This window comes from Carassius gibelio, chromosome A5 (assembly GCF_023724105.1).
Source record: "Carassius gibelio isolate Cgi1373 ecotype wild population from Czech Republic chromosome A5, carGib1.2-hapl.c, whole genome shotgun sequence".
NCBI lineage: Eukaryota > Metazoa > Chordata > Actinopteri > Cypriniformes > Cyprinidae > Carassius > Carassius gibelio.
Genome location: NC_068375.1, coordinates 26,643,449 through 26,664,609, shown reverse-complemented (window position 1 = coordinate 26,664,609; position 21,161 = coordinate 26,643,449). Strand labels below are relative to the sequence as shown.

At 39.7% G+C, this 21,161-nt stretch overlaps 1 protein-coding gene across 2 annotated transcripts in view; it reads left to right on the top strand.

Annotated features, from left to right (window-relative positions):
- Positions 1 to 21,161, top strand: part of LOC128007810 (zinc finger ZZ-type and EF-hand domain-containing protein 1) — a 44,485-nt gene that overhangs the window by 939 nt on the left and 22,385 nt on the right. Inside the window, exons 2-32 of one of the 2 annotated variants that reach the window (XM_052592835.1) lie at positions 941 to 1,085; positions 1,241 to 1,435; positions 2,114 to 2,297; positions 2,426 to 2,625; positions 3,230 to 3,440; positions 3,942 to 4,058; positions 4,331 to 4,509; positions 6,325 to 6,423; positions 6,608 to 6,699; positions 6,854 to 6,999; positions 7,313 to 7,418; positions 7,657 to 7,875; positions 8,922 to 8,992; positions 9,277 to 9,485; positions 14,098 to 14,231; positions 14,319 to 14,389; positions 14,505 to 14,619; positions 14,848 to 15,007; positions 16,098 to 16,219; positions 16,337 to 16,459; positions 17,055 to 17,224; positions 17,363 to 17,444; positions 17,641 to 17,842; positions 18,023 to 18,159; positions 18,246 to 18,489; positions 19,062 to 19,141; positions 19,232 to 19,322; positions 19,403 to 19,913; positions 20,237 to 20,401; positions 20,482 to 20,601; positions 20,775 to 20,936. In XM_052592835.1, the coding sequence (XP_052448795.1) occupies positions 941 to 1,085; positions 1,241 to 1,435; positions 2,114 to 2,297; positions 2,426 to 2,625; positions 3,230 to 3,440; positions 3,942 to 4,058; positions 4,331 to 4,509; positions 6,325 to 6,423; positions 6,608 to 6,699; positions 6,854 to 6,999; positions 7,313 to 7,418; positions 7,657 to 7,875; positions 8,922 to 8,992; positions 9,277 to 9,485; positions 14,098 to 14,231; positions 14,319 to 14,389; positions 14,505 to 14,619; positions 14,848 to 15,007; positions 16,098 to 16,219; positions 16,337 to 16,459; positions 17,055 to 17,224; positions 17,363 to 17,444; positions 17,641 to 17,842; positions 18,023 to 18,159; positions 18,246 to 18,489; positions 19,062 to 19,141; positions 19,232 to 19,322; positions 19,403 to 19,913; positions 20,237 to 20,401; positions 20,482 to 20,601; positions 20,775 to 20,936 (4,862 nt within the window). Of the gene's footprint in view, positions 1 to 940; positions 1,086 to 1,240; positions 1,436 to 2,113; positions 2,298 to 2,425; positions 2,626 to 3,229; positions 3,441 to 3,941; positions 4,059 to 4,330; positions 4,510 to 6,324; positions 6,424 to 6,607; positions 6,700 to 6,853; positions 7,000 to 7,312; positions 7,419 to 7,656; positions 7,876 to 8,900; positions 8,993 to 9,276; positions 9,486 to 14,097; positions 14,232 to 14,318; positions 14,390 to 14,504; positions 14,620 to 14,847; positions 15,008 to 16,097; positions 16,220 to 16,336; positions 16,460 to 17,054; positions 17,225 to 17,362; positions 17,445 to 17,640; positions 17,843 to 18,022; positions 18,160 to 18,245; positions 18,490 to 19,061; positions 19,142 to 19,231; positions 19,323 to 19,402; positions 19,914 to 20,236; positions 20,402 to 20,481; positions 20,602 to 20,774; positions 20,937 to 21,161 lie in introns of both variants that reach the window. The other variant, XM_052592834.1, reaches the window with a different exon arrangement.

The window sequence follows — 21,161 nt, the reverse complement described above, 5'->3', positions numbered from 1 at the left end:
AGATCTGCGTTGTCTTCTTGATTGGTAGCTACAGGGTTTGATTATGTAATGCTATATCGTCTGCTGAGTCAGACTCATTTAGTGCAAGTATAGAATAGGTTTTGCTGTGTTGTACTACTTGTCAATAAAAAAGATTATAAGAAATGCTTTAGAAAATAAAATTTGCCAATAAAAAAATCTATCTGTTGACAGATTTCTACAGTTGACATTCTGACTACTGATTACAAATTTGTATATGTAAACTAAATGTTTTTTCTATTTAGTTTACATATCCAAATTGGCAGTAAAGAGTCAGGAACTCGGCTGTAGAAATCTATTTTAAAAGTTAGATTTGTGATTGCCAAATATACAGTATATAAACCATAGAGATTTTTAGTGGGCATCCATAATCACATGACCTGGGTTAATGCCCCTCCCCTTCCCCAACCCTGATTAAATTTAAAGTCTATATCCGGAGCAAATGATACTGGATAAATGTGTTATTCTGGGATTGGCTCATCACACACACCTTCAGAATCTAAATGTATAGTTCAGTCTGTTTAAAGTGTTAATAGTGTGGTGCTTTGATATATATCTTGGTGCTGAATAATTTCTTTATTCATGAACTGTGTTATTTATGTTGAATTTTAGACGTATTCAGAAATGTTTCTGTACTATGGTACATTTTGTTAGAGCTTTCTGGAAATGGCTTGACTGATTTAAACATGAGTCACTTTCATTTGCTTTACAAATGACTCCCATGCTGGCTCGAGTGCATTTATTATGTACAGTAGGTGAAATGAACAACTGATTCGAGAGAGCTAGAGAGACTAGTTATTGTTGTCTTCTGTTTGTCTTCTTCTTTGTGTGATACCTCAACCTAATTTTTTGGTCACAGTATGTACAGACAAAAAAAAAAAAAAAGAAATTTCAAATGATCTCTTCCATTTGTGCTCTTTAGGCCTTTGGTCAGTTTGATGCTGAGGGTGATGGGGTTGTTGATGTGGAGAACATGCTCACGGCACTGAAAAACTCAAATGGAGCCAACCTGCAGGGAGAACTCAGTCATGTGATCAGGCAGCTTCAGGCATGCTCTTTGACACCAGGTGGGGCGGCAGTCGTGAATGAACATGCTTATGTATTTGAATGCAGTGGCGACAGGTGCTCAAATATCCAAAGTTGACCATGCCAGGTGGCTATGCAAATGATTCTCAATGTTTGACTCAGTTGTTGGCCTCTTTTACCCTTCATGCTCATCCAGGATTTGTGGATATCTTCTCCAAGTCCAAGGACCGTCTCAAAGCACATGCCTCCAAAATCTTGAAATTCTTGCACCGGAATCGCATCCCCAGCAGCTCCATCCCATTCCCTGTGCTGGAAGGCTACAACAGCATCTGCACCATGAGGTCTTCTGTAGTGCAGGATTTCCTGGATTACCTGTTACAGAAGGAGAAAGGTAAACGGCAGATGAAGGGTGGAGTGGTAACAACAATTATTGTATAGGGCTGCAGGGACATTTTTTGTAGGCCAACTCAGAAGTGAGCATCACCCTGGTTCCACCCAATAGGGATTGTCATTGACTTTTGGATTATTGCAGAAAATTAGCTCTGTGAGCAACGAAAGTTTAAGATTCCTACATGTTTTGTTCATTAAGATAATCTTCACAAATGAACACAGCTTTCATTATTTTTTAAAGTGACAGTCTTGTCATTTCTTAACGTGATGGTGTCCCATACTCAGAAATTTGTGCTATGCATTTATCCCAGTTAATGTCCTCATTGACCTCTGTTATCCCATCTAGCCACTTATTAGCAACTCAAAATCAGGCATACTGATGTTAATTCGTACAGTAAAACTTGAAAATATATTATGGTTGTGTTAATCACAGACTTTATTTCCAACATTAATCAATATCCCATTCAAAACACTCACTTTCGGACAATAGAACCAATATGTTTTTTGCTAAATATTGGGCCCATATTCCTGCAGCACTCAATTGGAAAGGATAATTAAATAAAAATCAGTTTCCATTTTGTTTCATGCAAGAGGTGCAGTTTACTGTGGATAATATGTGAGACAATGTCCCCCATCTCCTTTGTTCTTCATATTCATATTCTGCTGACTGTCCTCTCAGATCTAGACATCCAGTACAGAGTGGAGCTCAATCATGACCCAGATGTGGATAAAGTTAAGGTGGTCACCCAGTGCTACAGCTTCATCGAGGCTTCATCCAATAGTGCAGATATCAACAAGATGACCAATGGTGAGACCGTGTCTTTCTGGCAGTCGGACGGTAGTGCTCGCTCACACTGGATAAGGCAAGTGGTCCATTTCATTGGTGCATCTACATGGAATTAAATTGTAGTTGATGATGCAACACATTCCATTACCTTCACTAAGTAATTCATTGAATATTACCACTTCCTCTGACCCACCACTTTCACAGGTTAAAACTGAAGCCAGACATAGTTTTGAGACGGCTGGCCATTGCGGTAGCATCTAATGACCACAGCTACATGCCACAGCTGGTGTCTATAGCTGTAGGAAAGAGCCGGCGCTCCCTGCAGGAGATCAGAGATGTGAGGATCCCCAGTAACGTCACGGGTTACGTACCGCTACTGGATAACGCCAACATCAGCCATCCTTGTGAGTACACGCTTGTACAGCAGAATCTTCTGTTTGAAGCTTTAATTTGTACACTACTTTTCAAAAGTTTGGGGATTTTGAAAGAAGCCTTTTATTTTCACCAAGGCGGCATTTATTTGATTAAAAAAACAAACATTAAAATGTTTGTAATGTTGTAAAATATTATGTGATGGGAAAGTTGATTTTCAGCAGCCATCACTCTACAGTCGTGTCACATGCTCCTTCAGAAATCATTCTAATATGCTGATTTGTTGCTCAACAAACATTTATTATTATCAACGTTGAAATGTTGTTCTGCTTAATATTTTTGTGGAAGCTGTATTACATATCTTTCAACATCCTTTATGAAAAGCAGATTAAAAAGAACCACGTTTATTTGAAATAGAAATCTTTTGACACTTTTGATCAATTTAATGCAGGGGTGGGGAACGTTGGTGCATTCTTACTGAATACAAGTATTGACAAAAATTTTACAATTCCCCAAGCCTTTGAACGATAGATGTATGTGCATACTCTGAGTGGTATGTAAAGAGTGACTGTATTTTCTGTTTATTTCTAGTATACTAGTCAGAAAGCTCTTGTAAACTTTGCTTTCGTCTCTCAGACATTCAGATAAACATTAAGCGCTGCCTCAGTGATGGCTGTGACACACGTATTCATGGTCTGAAGACGATGGGCTACCAGATCACCAAGAGTAAAGAGGTTTCGGTATCTGATGCCTCGGCTATATGGTATCTGTCTCTCCTCACATCTCTCGTCACCGCTTCCATGGAAACCAATCCTGTGCTAGCGCAGACCGTCCTACAGAGCACACAGTAAGTCAGGAGAAATCACTAATGCATATTGCTTCTCACAAAAGCATGGTAGTAATAGCACTAAATTTGTTGTTTTATAGTTCATGTGCTGCACACTGATATTGTGATTGTATAGTGTCCTGGATGGTAGCTTTATTTTGATTTCTCTATGGTGCCTAGTGCATTTTGATTTAAAAATCTGATTTGCATTTGTTGAGACATGTACACTGCCATGCAAATGTTTGCCGTCAGTAAGATAGAAAAAATGCTTTTGTTAATCAGTGATGCATTCAATTGATCAAAAGTGACAGTAAATACTTTTATAATGTACCAAAAACTTTCAGCTGATCTAAGGAACCTGAAAAACGTGATCATGGTTTCCACAAAAATAAGCTGTACAAGTGTTTTCAACATATTATAGAATGGTTTCTAAAGGGTCATGTCACGCTAAACACTGAAGTAATGGCTGCTTAAGAAAAAAAAAATATCGAACAGTTTATTTTTATGCTTTTTTTTTTCTAGGAAAGCCTTACAGCACATGCCACCCTTGTCCTTAACAGCATGTTCAATGGAGTTTCCCAAATTCCTCTCTCCAAACATTCTGGAAGAGGTAGATGGCTTTTTACTGCGCATAGCAGGGTAAGAATCAAGCTCTACTAGCACAAGCTCAGTTCAGCATGTATAATTCTGTTATTAATAGGTCAAAACAATTCTGACACTGAGGGCAGAAGTGGCCAACCCCTTATGGTTTTAATATTACAATACATGTCAGCCTGATAATAATGGAAAATTGTTTTCTGTCAGTGAATAATTACAGCTGTTTCATCTGATCGTAATTGGTCACTCTGCTCTTCTCTGCTGAGAAAGCTCATCAGAAGTGCTTTGCTTTTAAACATCCTGTCTCTCTCTAGCTGCTGTGTGTCCCCTGAGGCTGAGCTGACTCTGTTAGCATTTGCTCTGGCTCGAGGCAGCATGGCTAAAGTCCTCATCTCTCTGTCTGGTATCTGTGAGCATCTGGATTCAGAGTACAGAGCTTCCTCACTGCTGGCCTCAATGGCGACGGTCCGGTTAAGACTACTCTACCGTAACGGTAATGCACATTCGATTTTCAGTATTTTTGATGGAATCAACCCCCACATGATGATCCTAATGACTGTTTATGAAAGTGAACTGCAGGAAAAAAATGCACTGTATTAAGATAAGTTTTATTTAATTTTTTTGTACTGACAGAGTGTGTCTGCCTCCCGAAAAATGTTAGGTAGATTATTCCAAAGTTTGGGCGCTAAATGGGAAAAGGATCTGCTGCCCACAGTTGATTTTGATATTCTAGGTATTATCAAATAGCCAGTGTATTGAGAGCGCAGTGGATGTGGAGGACTATAGTGCAGTAAGAGCTCGTTCAAATACTGAGGTGCTTAACCATTCAAGGCTTTATAAGTAATAAGCAAGATATTAAAATCTATACGATGTTTGATAAGGACCCAGTGCTAATATAGTCATACTTCCTGGTTTTAGTAAGAGCTCTAGCTGCTGAGTTTTGGACCATCTAGAGTTTGTTTATTAAGCATGCAGAGTAACCACCCAATAAAGCATTACAATAATCTAGCCTTGAGGTCATGAACGCATTAATTAATGTTTCTGAATTTGACATTGAGAGCATAGGTCATAATTTAGATATATTTTTGAGATTGAAAAATGCAGTTTTACAAATGCTAGAAATGTGGCTTTCTAAGGAAAGATTGCTATCAAATAGCACACCTAGGTTCCTAACTGATGACGAAGAATTGACAGAGTAGCCATCAAGGCTTAGAAAATGTTCTAGGTTTTTACGTGCAGAGTTTTTAGGTCCTATAATTAACACCTCTGTTTTTTCAGAATTTAGCAGTTAGAAATATCTCCTCATACAGGTTTTTATATTGACTATGAATTCCATACATTTTTCTAATTGGTTTGTTTTTCCGGGCCGCAAAGAAATATAGAGCTGGGTGTCATCAGCATAACAGTAAAAGCTAACACTGTGCTTCCTGATGATATCTCTTAAGGGTAACATGTAAAGCTTGAAAAGTAACGCCTCTAGCACTGAGCCTTGAGGCACTCCATACTGATCAATATGATACCTCTTCATTCACTGCAACAAAGTGATGGTGGTACGATTTGAACAATGCTAATGCACTTCCATTAACGCCTGCAAAGTTTTCTAGTCTACTTAAGAGAATGTTGTGGTCAATAGTGTCGAATGCAGCATTAAGATCCAATAGCACTAATAGGGAGATACAGCCATGATCAGATGATAAAAGCAAATAATTTGTAACTCTAAGGAGAGCACTCTCAGTGCTATCAGTGGTCTAAATCCTGACTGAAAATCCTCACAGATACCATTTTTCTCTACGAAGGAATATAATTGTGAGGATACTACCTTTTCTATATCTTGGACAGAAAAGGGAGATTTGAGATCGGTCTGTAATTAACCAGTTTTTTGGGTCCTAGTTGTGTTTTTTTTTTGATGAGAGGCTGTAATAACTGACAGTTTGAAGGTTTTGGGGACATATCCTAATGACAATGGGGAATTAATTATAATCAGAAGAGGATCTATGAATTCCAGAAGCACCTCTTTTAGGAGCTTAGATGGAAAAGGGTCTAACATACATGTTGTTGGTTTAGATGATTTAACAAGTTTATACAATTCTTCCTGTCCTAAAGTAGAGCATGAGTGGCACTGTTTCTCAGGGGGTCTATAGTGCACTGTCTGATGCGATACTGTAGCTGACGGCTGCATGGTTACAGTTTTATCTCTAATATCATCGATCTTGGAAGTAAAGTAGTTCAGAAAGTCATTACTGCCGTGCTGATGGGAAATGTCTCTGTGTGTGTGTGTGTGTGTGTGTGTGTGTGTGTGTGTGTGTAGGTAAACCCATCCAGCTCCATCTGCAGGCATGTGATGTGAAGAGTAAAGAGGAGAAGTCTGGTCCAGAAAACATGCTGACGGAGCCAAATACTGGAGATGGTACGCAAATCATGCATAACATTCCACCCAGTCCTGGTTTTATTTGGAGTAGAGATGGGTACTCCATCTTTATCTTCACAGATAAATCACAGAGGTGCTGGGGTGAATAGGAATGCCTTTTAAAACCGCTTTGTGCTCATGCAAAGTTGGCACTCTCAAAGAGATGCTTCATTTGTACCTGCAGGTTTTCTGACAGAGAATGGAAAGAGGAAAGCCAGTGTGATTCTGTCCACTGAAAACCAGGGCTGCTTCCAGGTCACACAGATCAAGATAAAAGTGAGAGAAGCTTTAGTACACACTTGAGCATTTGTGCTTCATACTAATTAAATATGAAATTAGAGTATGTTCTGTCAATATGGTAGTCAAATAAAAAAATTGATTTGATCTACACATCCTAGTTTTAAAGCACTGCTGTGTTCCTACACTTCAGGTGCGCAAAGGAGCTATTGGTGCTAAATGTGGCTTGATGTTTGCCTACAATGACAGCGAGGCATTTGATGCAGATAAACACTTCAAAAGATTCAAGAAGTACGACAGCTGGGATTACAAAGACTATAAAGAATTTGTCCAAGACAGGTATGTCACATTCTTATTCTGTAACATGATTAGTTGTTGATTTATTTATCTGGATTTAATTGAACATATTGATCACATGAACTTTAAATGGTGCTTGTTTAGGAATGTATGAGAGAGTGCAGGCTGTGTTAGTGTGAAGTATAGCGTGAGAATTCATTCTCTTGCCTTTTGCCTGTGAGAGTGTTTTTTGGTCTTTACACACATACACAAGGCCTAGGTGGCTGTAAACTGTAGTTGACCTCTTATCTGATCTGTTATCTGCCTCTATACCCCACACACGTGTATCACACTCACACACAAACACCCACTCCAGCACAAGGATGCCAGAGACCAGTGAGGATGAGCCCATTGGCTGGTTTGATGTGGAAGAGGACTGGAACGATGTGGACATCAAGCTGCAACAATGCAGAGTGTCAAAAGTATGGTTTCTTTCTTTCTTACTTTCTTTGATAGTTTGCTCTTGACACTGCCACTTTTTTTTTTTTTTATGCAAAAATTTAGGTTATGGTAACACATTGTACAGTAAGCAATGAAATGAAGACTGTTGGCAAGTGATGTAAATGTGCGAATAAACCTAAACGGACAGCAATTAACAGTATGGGGGGGGGGGTAGTAACACTTAATTAACATCCACTCTTTCTGTCTTTCTGTGTGTAGTTTTTGATGGTGAAGTTCCTGTGTGCAAGGCAAGACACAGCAGAGCGGTTGGGGGTTCAGCAGATGAGTTTCAGTGGTTATTTATGTCCAGACTCAGAGCGGATGGAAGATGTGGAGGATCTGAGTGTTCAGACCGAGGGGAGCATTTCAGGCCTGGTTACGGGTCTCACACTCGTGAAGAAAACCCTTTATTTCATCCAGCAGCTCACAAGAGAAATGGTACACCCACAAAATGTCCTCTTTCCGGTGATCAAATATATTTTTAACTAGTGGTGAGCCGTGACCGGCGTTAACGTGAGACTCTTATCGGGCGATATAAAAAATATCACCGTTAATCTATTCTCAAGGTTGGAAGCTGGGTCTATACTACAAGAGCTATGATGACTTTCACCTTGATATTCTGGCGCGGATGTATACCTAGCCGAATCTTTAGGGGGCGAGAACAAGTCTTTAAACCTGTGTGTATGCTTACTGTGAAATTACCACATTAAACGTGACGTGCTAACATGGATGCAGTTGAAGCCGCCGGGTTTGCTTCATGGAATTTTTTTTTATTTTTAAAAGAAGCTTCCCAATGGAAACCTCGACAAGACTCACGCCTGTTTCACACATAATCTGTCTGCAGTGCATATGCAGTCCGTGTGCGTTACATATGTTGTGTAGAAGCAGCACGGACTCATAATCATTGTGCTTTCACACAGGACGCATTTGCAGTCTGCTACTCGGTTTGTAAACGATAACTGCACTGCTGCAGATGCACCGCACCTGGAATGCACTGACGGGCCGCAACCTCGTGAACGCGGGAATCCGTTAACATGGGTGCGTAAAAAAAAAACGCAACGCATACGCACTGCAGACGGATTATGTGTGAAACGGGCGTAAGGTTGTTTGCACCTTGTGCAATGTGGAATTAGTTTACAGCTTTCTCAAGCAGTTTGTGATGCATTTTGGAAACAGGAGATGAGCCCCTGGTCTAATGCACCACCTGTCTTGAGAAACCCGTTCTCAAAGACTTAACGTTACCTTTAGTCATTATTTTATTTGGGTAGCACACATATTCGGAATGCCTTCGGCAGAATTCAAATGAGCCATTTTAATATAGATTAATCTAGATTAATTCCAAAATTACAGTAAGATTCATCTAGATTAAAAAAATGTATCCATGCCCACCACTATTTTTAACACAACTCTGAAATTCATAATGCATTTTTACAATGCATCTCTAAAGAGAGCCTATGTTACAGGATGTGTCTCTGTCCAAGCAGAAGTCTCTGCTGGACTTCAGTGACCTCAGCCTGCAGCTGTTCTGGGACTTCTACCGCAAACTCAGATCTATGTGAGTAAATCTGTAATGTGAATTGATGTTTATATGTGCACGGATTGTAGTTTAAATGGTTTACAAATGGGATGTAATTTTTAATTCTCATACAGTGGGGTTACAAAGAGTATATGTTTTAAAATCTGTTTCAATATTCAGTATCAGTTTCAGTTCCAATATTAATTTTACATTAATGCACTAGTGCAGTACACTAACTACTGCATTAATGATGGCAAAAAGTGTTTAAAAATTATTTTTCTAATGTCTGCATTGTTTGTGTGTATGTGCACATACTCTTTCAGTGAGGGAGAGGAGGCCGTAAAGACAAGAGTTCTCCTGCTTCAGCTGTTCCAGAACTGCTTCTCAATGCTACCCAGCCTGACAGAGTCCCAGTCATCAGACATCACAGCCTCAGCTTCAGCCTCAGCATCAGCCTCAGCATCACCCTCAGCCAGCACAGACGTGGACCCTACAGAAACTGTCGGAGAGCTCTACAGTCACTTGTGTCAAGGTAAGGGTCACATGCTGCTTTGTATGACTGTGCTGAGAATAGGGCTGCAAGATAAATCGCATGCGATATGCAATAATAAAGCCGGTTCTGTAATCAGCAGTAAATCTCCATCATGATCATATTTTTGCATGTTTTGCGCAGCTTGACAGTGAACAATGGCTCTGTGTAGTTAATGCTGTACCATGTCTTAGTGCGCAGGTGATGGAGATTATTGAATATTTTTGATGAAATTTAGATTTTTTCTTTTCAGAACTCATTGAATACAAAGTTATGTTATATATTTATTATATATTTATAAGTATAAATGTTTTGTTACATTATACATTTCTTGTTGTCACGTGATCAATTTAATGTCTTTTCTAAATAAAAAAAATTAAATAAAAACTCCAAACTGAAGAGTAGTGTATTTTCTAGTTTACAGAAAATATCAGTGAAAATTGATGGCTGAAAATGCTAGTTACGTATGTAACTGGTTCTGTAAATTCAGGATGACCGCCAGAGGCGGTGCTAAGCACTAGTGGATAATCGCTGCGCCAGCTAAAACATGATTGTTCAGCTAAGAAAGAAAGTCCCATCTGATGAGAAGCTGCCACGGCTCGCCCTGTAACAGACTCCGAAGAAGAGGACACCATGGCCTGATTGGCCAACGAGGTGCCACTAAAAGCACCCTGTGTTTGGACAGGAATATTTAGTGTAGGGTCTCCCATAGAAATGGAAAAGGAGAGAACATGTACAATAGGCAGTTTGGACACTCGTGAACTAACGCATTCTGTCCCAACGGACTGGAAGCCTCAGTCCTCGCAAAACAACAACGCCAATGTGTAACTTTGAGGCAAAAAGATTGACCTCTGTCCTCCAGAAACGTTTCCAAAGCAGCTGTACCACACCTGGGTGGTACAGGGAAGCCTTCAGGCTTCACCCTCCATTCACCTGGAAACAGTAGATCTCTGGACAGAGCATCCACCACTTGATTGTCAGATCCTGTGAGATAAACTGCCTTTAATGAAGTCAGTCAGCCCTGAGACCATCTGAGGATCTTCTGAGTAAGTTATTAAGACACAAGAGTCCTAGTGCTGCCTTGGTGATCCAAATGAAGACTGTCGACGTGTGGTTGGACCGAACAAGCACATTGTGGCCTGACAGATTTGTTAGGAAGTGTTGTAGTGAGCAGTGTTCCTATAAATGTTATGGTCTGCTCTGAAACCAAGTGACTTTTTGTGTCATTCACAGTGAGGCCCAGCTTCTGTATATGCTCCAGAACAATGTTGGTGTCACGTAGAGCATGCAATCTTTTTGTAGCACAGGGCAGCCAATCGTCTAAATAGGGCAGAATCTTCATGCCCTTGCACCACAGAGGAGACAGGTGCACCCATGCATTTCATAAAAACACAAGGTGCCAGAGATAGCCCAAATGGCAGGACTCTGAACTTATAGACCTGACCCTGAAAACAGAATCTTAGGAACTTCCTGTAGTGGTGAGCAGTGGGAACATGCATGTAATTGTCTCTCAAGTCTAAACTCACAAACCAGTCTCCTTTCATCACAGATCGAAGAACGTCAACTGTGTGCAACAACCTCAGAAAGGAAAGCCACTTTATTAACGCATCGAGGCGTTGCAGATCCAGAATTGGACGAAAACCACCATCCTTTTTTGGAATGAGGAAAATACGTTGAGTAAAAGCCATCCCTCTGGGCCATTCAACTGGTTTCATCTTTAATGACTGTTGAAAGAATTCCTGAAAACTTAGGAAGCCGGTGTCGGAACTGCAAGTTATATCACTTGTTCAGAATGGACAAGGGATCGTATGTCGATTTTTCACAGTAATGTAATTGTGCAGTGAAACGGCCGACTGCCATTTCAGGTAATTTGGACCTGTGGGGTGTGCGCTGACTTAGCCCCTCTTAATGGTGGCGGGGAAAAGGTGGTGTGATTTTATCACTTTGGCCACCCTATGTTGCTGTGGTGTTTGGAGCTGAGGATTGCTGTGGTGATGCAACTGCTGTTCTGAGCTTGACATCCATCCTGTTGTGTGGCCTCTGATAAATTATAAATTTTTTCTAACAGTTCAGAAATGCCGTGCCAAAAAGATGTCCAGGTACAATAAGAAGTTCCCTCTCGTCTTCTCATAATCTTCAGGCAAACTTGACTGAGCAAGTAGAGCTGAAGATCTTTGCCCGAAGCCGACGGGTTCGGTCGGGTTCGGGCTTAATTTCTATCATCTTACGCGGGCTCGGGCCGGGCTCAGGCTTGCGCTCCGGTTTGCGAGGTAAACGAGCGGTCATGTGATGTGTTTCGATTTGCGCGAGAAAGATGCGAAAATGAATGCTGAGCAGGTGTAATGGAGGCTTGACTCTAGTGATTACGTTTTGGTTGCACCAGCAACTAAAGCAAACTCTAAGCGAGGTGTGGAAAAGTTTTGACCATGTCTATAATGAGAATAATGAGTGAATAATGACGCACCATCAGTGAGCGCAGGAACGCGCTGAAGACATCTACAGTGGATTAAATCATTTTCCTCCACAAAAACATGTAGACCTAGCCTAATCTCTGTGAGTAAAGGTTTTTCAAATGATAACTAAATATTCATTGAGTCTTAAATGCATAATGTTGACAGAGTATTTACGCTAATGTTGGCATTATTCTTTTATAAAATAAAGCAAATCCGGCGGAGCCTTTATCTTAATTTCGTTATTGCCAAATACCCATTTTAATTTAAAATGTATCTTAATTTAATTTTTTTTAAATGACTCGTTTTTATTGGTGCGTTGGTCTATTTATAGGTTAAATGAGCCTATGTCTAGAATGCTGAGATGTTACGATGTCACAGAGGACTTATTTTATTTCTTTATTCCAACTTTCAAGTGGTCTAGTCTACGTTAGTTATGAGTAAATTATGTTAAAACATGAATAAATTACTCATTGTTGGCAAAAGGCAAAAGAGTTGTGTGCGTGCGCACATTTGAATAATGTCGGGCTGTAAACGGGTTCGGGCTTTAAAAAAGCTTTCAATCAAAATGTACTTGTCGGGCTCGGGCCGACACCTGTCGTGCTCGGGTCCTGTCGGGCCTAACTTTTAAGGCCCGATTACAGCTCTATGAGCAAGCCATACCTGACATCGTGCTGTTAGAAGGGTCACCAAAAGCGTCCCAAGTTCATTAGTCACATGACCCAGAGTCAACAGTGCAGTCTGTAAGAACTGAGGTACAGAGGGGTCAACATTCGCGGACTCTAATTGTGGTGTTACAGGCAAGCAGCAGCTGGCAAATAGTATTTTAAGCTTGGGTTATGTAGGCTACAGACTCATATGCTTTTATTCAGTAATGTGTCAGTATGACCACATTGCACACTTGGGCAGCGTACATTGCCTCTTAAGTGCTTCATCTGGTGATACCATCAATGCTGCTACTAGCTGTTCAATTTCAGTTGCCCAACCTACCCTAATAGATTCAGCCTCAACCATTGAGGCAAGAGTGCGGGCTGTCTTCAACCTCCTCTTAGACACTAGCTTGAATTGTGCAATGGTGGCATGGTAAATGTACTATCTGCATTTTGCCTGAAGACATTAATCTTAACAGGCTGAACAGATTTAACAAGACCCAAATGAGCCACTGTCATCCGCAGAATTGAAAGAAAGTCATCAGGAGAAGATTGGCCTACACTAGATGAATGTACAGACCCACCACTTGAACCACCACTAGCAGACAGGCTGGAGAGAGCATCCTGTGGGGGACCAGGCTGCATTCCACCAACTCTTCATCAAGGAAATGTGAATTAGATGCAACATGTCCTCGGTAGCACTGTAGGAATGCAAAAAACTGATGATAACATTTTAGGAATTGATGAAATCTTCAGTTAAAACCTAAATATTTATAAAGTAAGAAGAATCACACGTGGATTATCAAAAATGCCTTTGGATAGAACCGTGGGGCATGTGACAGACTGCATGAGTGTAAATAAGTCAAAACTCAATGATAAATAGGTTAGCGAAGAGTTTTACCTAATTGCGGTCAAAGCACAGGGTATTGCTGACATAACAATCAAATATAACAATGTGTACTCATGGTCCAACCCCCTTGTGTATATAAAAGAGATGTTGCAACCCTGTGACTACAGTAGGAATCGGAGATCCTCAAATCAGATTCCACATTCTAGATTGAGGACAAAAGGAGACTGTGCTTTTTAAGTAGTTGCTCCCAAGCTGTGGAATGCTCTTCCTCTGAAACTGAGATCTGTGGACATTTTTAAAAAGCAGCTGAAAACGCACTTCTTTAAACTTGCTTTCGTCTAATCTGTTCTTTTAATTGATATGTCCAAAATTGCTTTTGTCTAATCTGGTCTATTTTTAATATTTTTGTTTACAATTTTGATGTAAAGCACTTTGTGACACTTGCTCTTGAAAGTTGCTATAGAAATAAACATTACTTACTAGTGCTTACCACTGCCTCTTCTGGTCAGGAGGAATGAAACCGAACACTCTGTGACATCTTTAAAACATTCACTTAAAATGTTTAATTAAGGGAATTAAGTGACTAAGTAATTTATAGCCATGTAATTATACTATTGTATTTTGATGGTGGTTGAGAGACTAACCCATAGTTTTGTTCTGTCCAGTGGTGGATGGCCCTAAAGGAGAGACTGCAGTGGAGAAAGCTCTGACAAAAGAAGCTGTAAAAGCCATCCTCAACGGAGCCGCTATTTTCTTCCCTGACAAACAGAGCCGGAGGGACAAACTCTTTTACATGATGGTAAGACTGTGAGGGTCTACTTGCCTTTTCTGAATATTATTATTGAGTTGCTTTTTATGAACTTGTTTTTGTTGCTGCTTTTCTCAGAAAAACATAACTGAGGAAAATCAGCCAGAATCTGTGAAACTGACATTCGAGTCTCTCTGCAGTTACTTCAGGTATCAAACTCCTAAATTTATACTAGTTCTCTTTTCTGTCACTGTCATGTCCTGTAAAACTATACAGCCTACTTTCTGCTCTCACACATAGTCTCTTAATAATCTCTGTTTGCAGTGATCAAGACCCGAAAGGTCTCCTCTTGCTGCCTCCTAAAGGAGCCCCATCTGACTTTGACATGTCACCTGTCCTGACCGTCATGGACACGCTGCTCATTGTGGCCACTAGAGAGGTATGTCTGCCCCGTGCTGGCAGCCGCCGACTTCATCTAGTCACCACTGCACACATATATAAGCTCTTGCAAATAGCTGACACATTCTTTAGATGTTTACATAGTGCATTAACATTTGTTAGCTGAAACATCATATTGTAATGCATTTCACCAATAGTTTCCATCTCTAGCTTTATAAAAAGCACTGTGATGGTGATACATTTAACATTCCCCTCTCCCTTTCTTCAGTGTGAGGTGTTGATGTTGGATTCCAAAGGGGGTTCCATTTGGAGAGTCCTGCTGTCTCTGTTCTGGGCTTTACAGGGCAGCCTGCTGTCCTGGTGCTTCCTGCAGCTCAAAGGAGGAACTTCCACCTCTGCTGATCTGGCTAGGGAAATCCTCATTAAATGTTAGTGTGATTTTTTTTTTTTTTTTTTTTTTTTTTTTGCTTTTATAGTTAGGGGTGCACATTATATAAATATGTTCTGACAGCGCATTTGCGTACCGACATGGTTGACAGCTGTTAATACACAATTAACATTTTAGATCACAAACTGTACTATTTAAGTTTTATTTTCAACCTGAAAGCATAAATCTAGGCTAAGCCATGTTGTTTTCAAAGCACAATGCAAAACTGTGCCTTTAATCCACTGACGCTCTTTAATCAGCAGCAGCGCTAAATCAGGAAGCGCATATACTTACTTGCCGACAACCTGCCAAAATAAAAGCCTGCTGATTTTAAGTTTGAATATGATGATGAAAATGCTTTTATTTATTTATTTTTAGACGCTTTTAAATTGGGGAACTTAAAATTGGGGAATACTGTACATAAAGCGATTCTTCTTAAAGAGGCAAACAAAGAAAGGTACTAAATATTAGCTTTTTATTTTTAAGTTTATGTATTTAATACTAGGACTGCCTTTTATTTTAATAATAATATCACACATGATTATTTAGTTTATTTACTATTATTTTATGTATGAATTATTTACCATTTTTATTGCAAACTATATTATGAACATAACAGTTCAAAAGCTGAATAGAAGAATTAACATTCAGTGCTCAAGTGGCATGTTTGTGTAAAATCTGATGATGAGAATATTTGAAAGTGCGTCATAGATGAGTAAAGTTTACATTTGGATTTCTAGATTTTCAGTGGTCTCTGTCCTTAAGCAGCACAGCTATTTTCAAAAATAATAATGATCAGAAATGTTAAATGAGCACCAAAGCAGCATATTATAACCATTTTGGAAGGATCATGGGACATTGAAAATCACGGCTGAAAATTCTGCTTTGCCATCAGGAGTAAATTACATTAAAAAATATATTAAAATAAATGTATTTTGTAATATTTGACTGTTACTGCCTTTACTGTTTATCAAATAAATGCAGCCTTACCTTAAAAAGAAATTACAAACCCAAACTTTTGAACGGTAGTGATTATTTGCAGTAGTCGGACACAGTGTGAATACATCTATGTTGTTTCTCTTGGAAATTAGATGTGGAACAGTTCCTGTCAGGAACCAGAGACATTCTGAGTCGTCTTATCAAGCGCTTCTCTGGGGCTGACATCATGGAGAAACTCAGTGGATCCATCCTCGCCATGGCAACAAGACAGCTGGTAACAGAACGATTTATCCCACTATATCTTTAATTTAAACTTGGTTTATTATTTGTTCATTTATTCATGCTTCTGTTTGTACAGTATATATATAATGTGGATTGTGTGCTGTTGTAGACAATCTTCCTTCTGGAGCTGTGCGCTCTGGATATTCCTCACTGTGTGCTGCTCAAGAGATTCTACCCCCTGGCAGACCTCCTCAAGAAGCTGTCTGGAGACACAGAGGACATCTTCTCTAAGGTCAGTTCACTCTGTGTCTTAACACATTCAATTTCAAATAAACAAAATTTTGAAAAAATGACTGAAAATTGATGTAAAAGAATATTTCACTTGGGGTTGTTCAATCGTCATTTAAAAAGCAAGATAACCAAGCAATTCAAGTTTATTTGTATAGCGCTTTTTACAATACAAATCGATCAAGGCTGCATCTCATTTCTAGTTTTACTTGATCCTAGGTCTGCGTTCGACACCATAGATCATGACATACTCCTAGATCGATTACAAAACTATACAAGTATTCAAGGGCAGGCTCTAAGATGGTTTAGATCCTACCTGTCCGTTCGCTACCATTTTGTTTACTTAAATGGAGAGTCATCTCATTTATCATCAGTACAATATGGGGTGCCACAAGGATCCGTCCTAGGTCCCCTTCTATTTTCAATATACATGTTGCCCCTTGGTAATATTATTAGAAAATACGGAATTAGCTTCCACTGTTATGCTGATGATGCTCAGCTATATATCTCAACGAGACCAGATGAAACTTCTAAATTATCTAAGCAACTTAAAAATTAACCATGGTGTGAATAATGCATTTATCAGCGTGTGTTTATAGGTTGATATGGAGGGCTGTCAGCAGACTCAGCAGCCTGTTGTATTAAGGACATGGCATATGGAGTCGCCTCATAACTATGAGAACAGCAGACACGAGACCACCGTCTTCGTCTGTCCTGGAGCCTCGTCCTTTGAGGTGGAGTTTGATGAACGTTGTGAAACCGAGAAAAGGTGTGAAGGACTTATGCCACCTTCTGGTGAAAACCGGAATCAAACTCACACTTTACCTGTTACTGATACCATTGTGGCTTGAGTTCAAGTGCACATTATATTTACACTAATTGAGTGTTTTTTGATTTTGTTTTGTAGGTATGACTATCTGGAATTCACTGATGCTAGGGGAGGAAAAGTGCGATATGATATGAAGGTCGGCACAGAGAAATGGCCAAAGGTACAAAAACGGCTTTATTATGTTTATGTAATGAATTAAATAAAAAATAATTTGTTAAAATGAATGCAATTAATTATACCACTTGCTTGAATGTAATTCCATTTTTTATTTACTCTGAGATTTTGAAGAAGAACAAACTGAACAAACAAAGTTTTTAGTCATTAGTCAAAAAAATTATGAATTGTTTTGTTTTCAGAAAGTGACGTTTAAAGCGGGTCCCCAGCTGCAGTTTCTGTTCCACTCAGACAGTAGTAATAATGAATGGGGTTACAAGTTCACCGTGACAGCATATGGCCTGCCAGACATCAGCGTGTCCTGGACCTCAGACCTGCAGCTCCTTGTGTCCAGGCTAATGGGCCGTCTGGCCTCCCGCACCATGGCTTTGAAATCACCTTATGGTGGGATAATTGATTATTTTTGTTTATTTCTCTGTTAAATTATTTTAAAAAGGCTAACTTTATTCCTTGTGTCTAATTAAACAAAAATTATTCCACATAAATGTATGTAAATTGCAGATAGCTGTAAAAGCGTGGAAGCATACTGATTTACGTTTTGTTATGTCTGCCTTCCCCTTGAAGAGATCCGTGGTGTAAAAGAGTTACCTGCAGGCTTGATGAACCATGTCCTGTCCTGTCCTCTATGGAAGCCTATGTTCAGACATGGTTTGAGTGGACTTCCTGGAGAAAAAAAGTTGGACAGCTCTGACACCAACCAGGTGAGAATACTTGGATTATGACTTTATGTGGGTGTTTCAGTCTAAAAAAGGTCTAATCATGTTTGTGCATCTTTTTTGTTCTGCAGGAAGAGCCAGATCCTTTGGGAGATGAATTTGTGAAATTCCTTAAGGACTTTGCTTGCTGGGATACTTTGCAGGATTCTTCTGATGGCAGGACAGAGCTCATGAGGGCCCTTTTTTTGAACTGCAAGAAGCAACCAATCAGGAACGAGATTGCTGCAGGTTCAAAAGTGGACCAGGCTGTGAACGCCACCTGGGCGGCCATGGTGTATCACACACCAGCACTTCACCACAGTCTTAAGAGCTTTGGTAATTAAAGACATTTTGAGAGTATATATATATATATATATATATATATATATATATATATATATATATATATATATATATATATATATATATATATACAGTATTGTTCAAAATAATAGCAGTACAATGTGACTAACCAGAATAATCAAGGTTTTTCGTATATTTTTTTATTGCTACGTGGCAAACAAGTTACCAGTAGGTTCAGTAGATTCTCAGAAAACAAATGAGACCCAGCATTCATGATATGCACGCTCTTAAGGCTGTATATATATATGCTAATAAAAACAGAACTGCAAATAAACTGTATTTGCAGTATTTGGTCAATGCCACAAATTTGATCAATGACTTGAAAACAGAATCTTACATTTCTTGTTGATTTTACTTTATAATGTTTCATAATGTCAAAATTCTAAAACTCTGGGTCACGTTAAACAATCAAAGACTTCCTTGCTGCCGACAGTTTTTGATCTCTTTGTTGTTTGTAGGAACAGGACTATTTGGTGGTCCTACATGTCAGTCCCAGTCCCAGTGTCCTTTTGATCATATTTCATCTCATTTTCCCTCTGCATTAGTTGCTAAAAACGGCCAGAGCAGTCTTAGTGAGGACCTTCTGCAGGTCTACACCCTCGCCGATGGCACCAGAACATGGATGGTTAGTATGGCTTATGATTTTTGGTTTTAAAATAACATTATTGTTATTATTATTATTATATTATTTCTCCCTTTTGATCTGTTTTGGTAGTTGGAAATGAAACAGCGCTACCTTATGGGTAAAATGAATGGAGTAGAGGAAAAAGAAGATGGACCGAATGAGGTCACAGTGGAGTCACTTGGTAAATATTGATGCTATAAATATGCCTTTGATGCTCAGTTTCTTAAACTAATACTGCTGTCTCTTTTTCACTTTTAACAGCTGAAAGTTGCATCAGTAGAAGTTTGTTCCTCTTCCGGTTCAGCCCGAGTGGAGGAACCTTTACACTTCCAGAACAAGAGCCTTCCAGACCAGAAGATGGCGCCTGTGCTGCTCCTCTTCTTCTTCGATCTGTTTCCACCTCAGAGGCAGACTTCCAGGCCAGCCCCTCAGCGCCCTCCATTTCCCAGCCTCCTGAGGGAGCAGAAGCAGCGATGACCCCAGGGGCCAGTCAGCGTGACCAGACATTCGCTGCACCAGTGGATGCTGGACCTTCTAGCAGCATCAGTTCTCAGGGTGCCACTGGCTCCTCAGAAAGTCTTCAGTCCCAAACAGGAGAGCCTCTGTCCCCGTCAGTCTTCCCACGTAAAGCACCTTTCAGTCGGGGACGCCTGAGGCTCCTTTCCTTACGATCTATGGAGGAGCCTCGCATGGCACCACCTGTTAAAGAGCGCTTCCCAATCCTCAAACACATCCTCAGCTTTATGAAAGACATGGTCATTAATGAGAGCAGGTATTTTCACCTCATTATGTAAATGATTCAACAGATTTTGATGCATAAACTAAAAGGGATAGTTCCACATTATGTTGTTCCGGACTTGTATGAATTTTTGTCTTCTGCTGACTTAAGAAAAGATAGTTTGAAGAATGTTGTTAACCAAACCATTGCTGGTCCCCCTTCCATACTTCCATAGTGTTATTCCTCCCTTACTATGGAAGTTTTTATTCATTTTGTTTCATAATGTTTCGTTTCGCTAAAAAAACATATACAAAAAAATATACCTTCAGTATATTTCCAGGTTTATTTGTTTATTTCTGACTTTTCTGTGTGTTCAGTGTTGTTCAAACTCTGGCTCTGAAGAAGGCCCAGGCTCTGAGTGTGTGTGAGGTGCTGGAGCTCGTGCAGCAGTGTTTACTCACCCTGGGGAAACCGCACCTCTTCCAGGCACCCTGCATTTTGTTTCTCCAGGAACTCTTGGCGTGTCAGAAAGATTTCACCAAGTTTGTTACTTAAAAAACCATTGACATTTCTAATGGTACTAATTATCATTATTTTAACTTGATCTGTCTGTCTTTCTCAGTTACTTTTCTCAGTTGATGGGCAGTGGGCAGGAGATGAGGGAGCTGGTCAGGCACTCGTATCATCGGCTTGTTCTAATGCTAGTAGAGGCCCTGCAGGGCTTCAATGCACTGAACGAGAAGTGGGTTTTTAAATATTGAATTAGAATTTTGAAAGCATTGTGTTTTTTGGAAGTAGCTAATAATAAATATGCTACACAAGGATTGCCATTACATTGTTGATGAATCAAGAACACTGCAGTAGTCCTTGGACAACCATTTTTTCTATATGTCTGCTATGTCTTTATGTCCTTAGGGTCCTGCTGCCCGCCCTGTCATGCGTGCAGACATGTCTGCTGCATTTGCTGGATATGAGCTGGGAAGCAGAAGATTTGTCACTGTTTCTGGATATCAAACTGCCTGATCTTCTGCTCACCATGTCCCAAGAAAACATCAGTGTGCATGATATTGCCATCAGGTATGAGACCGGGATCAGAACACATGCTGTACTAGGGATGTAGAGACTTGAGCCTTTATGTGGCCATTCAGCCATAAAAAATATATATATATATATATATATATATATATATATATATATTATATATATATATATCTCAAACCTCTGGTTGAGAAATACTGATTTAGAGTTCACATTATTATTAAAATGGGATGTTCTTTAAAAAAAAGACATATGAAGTGGGCT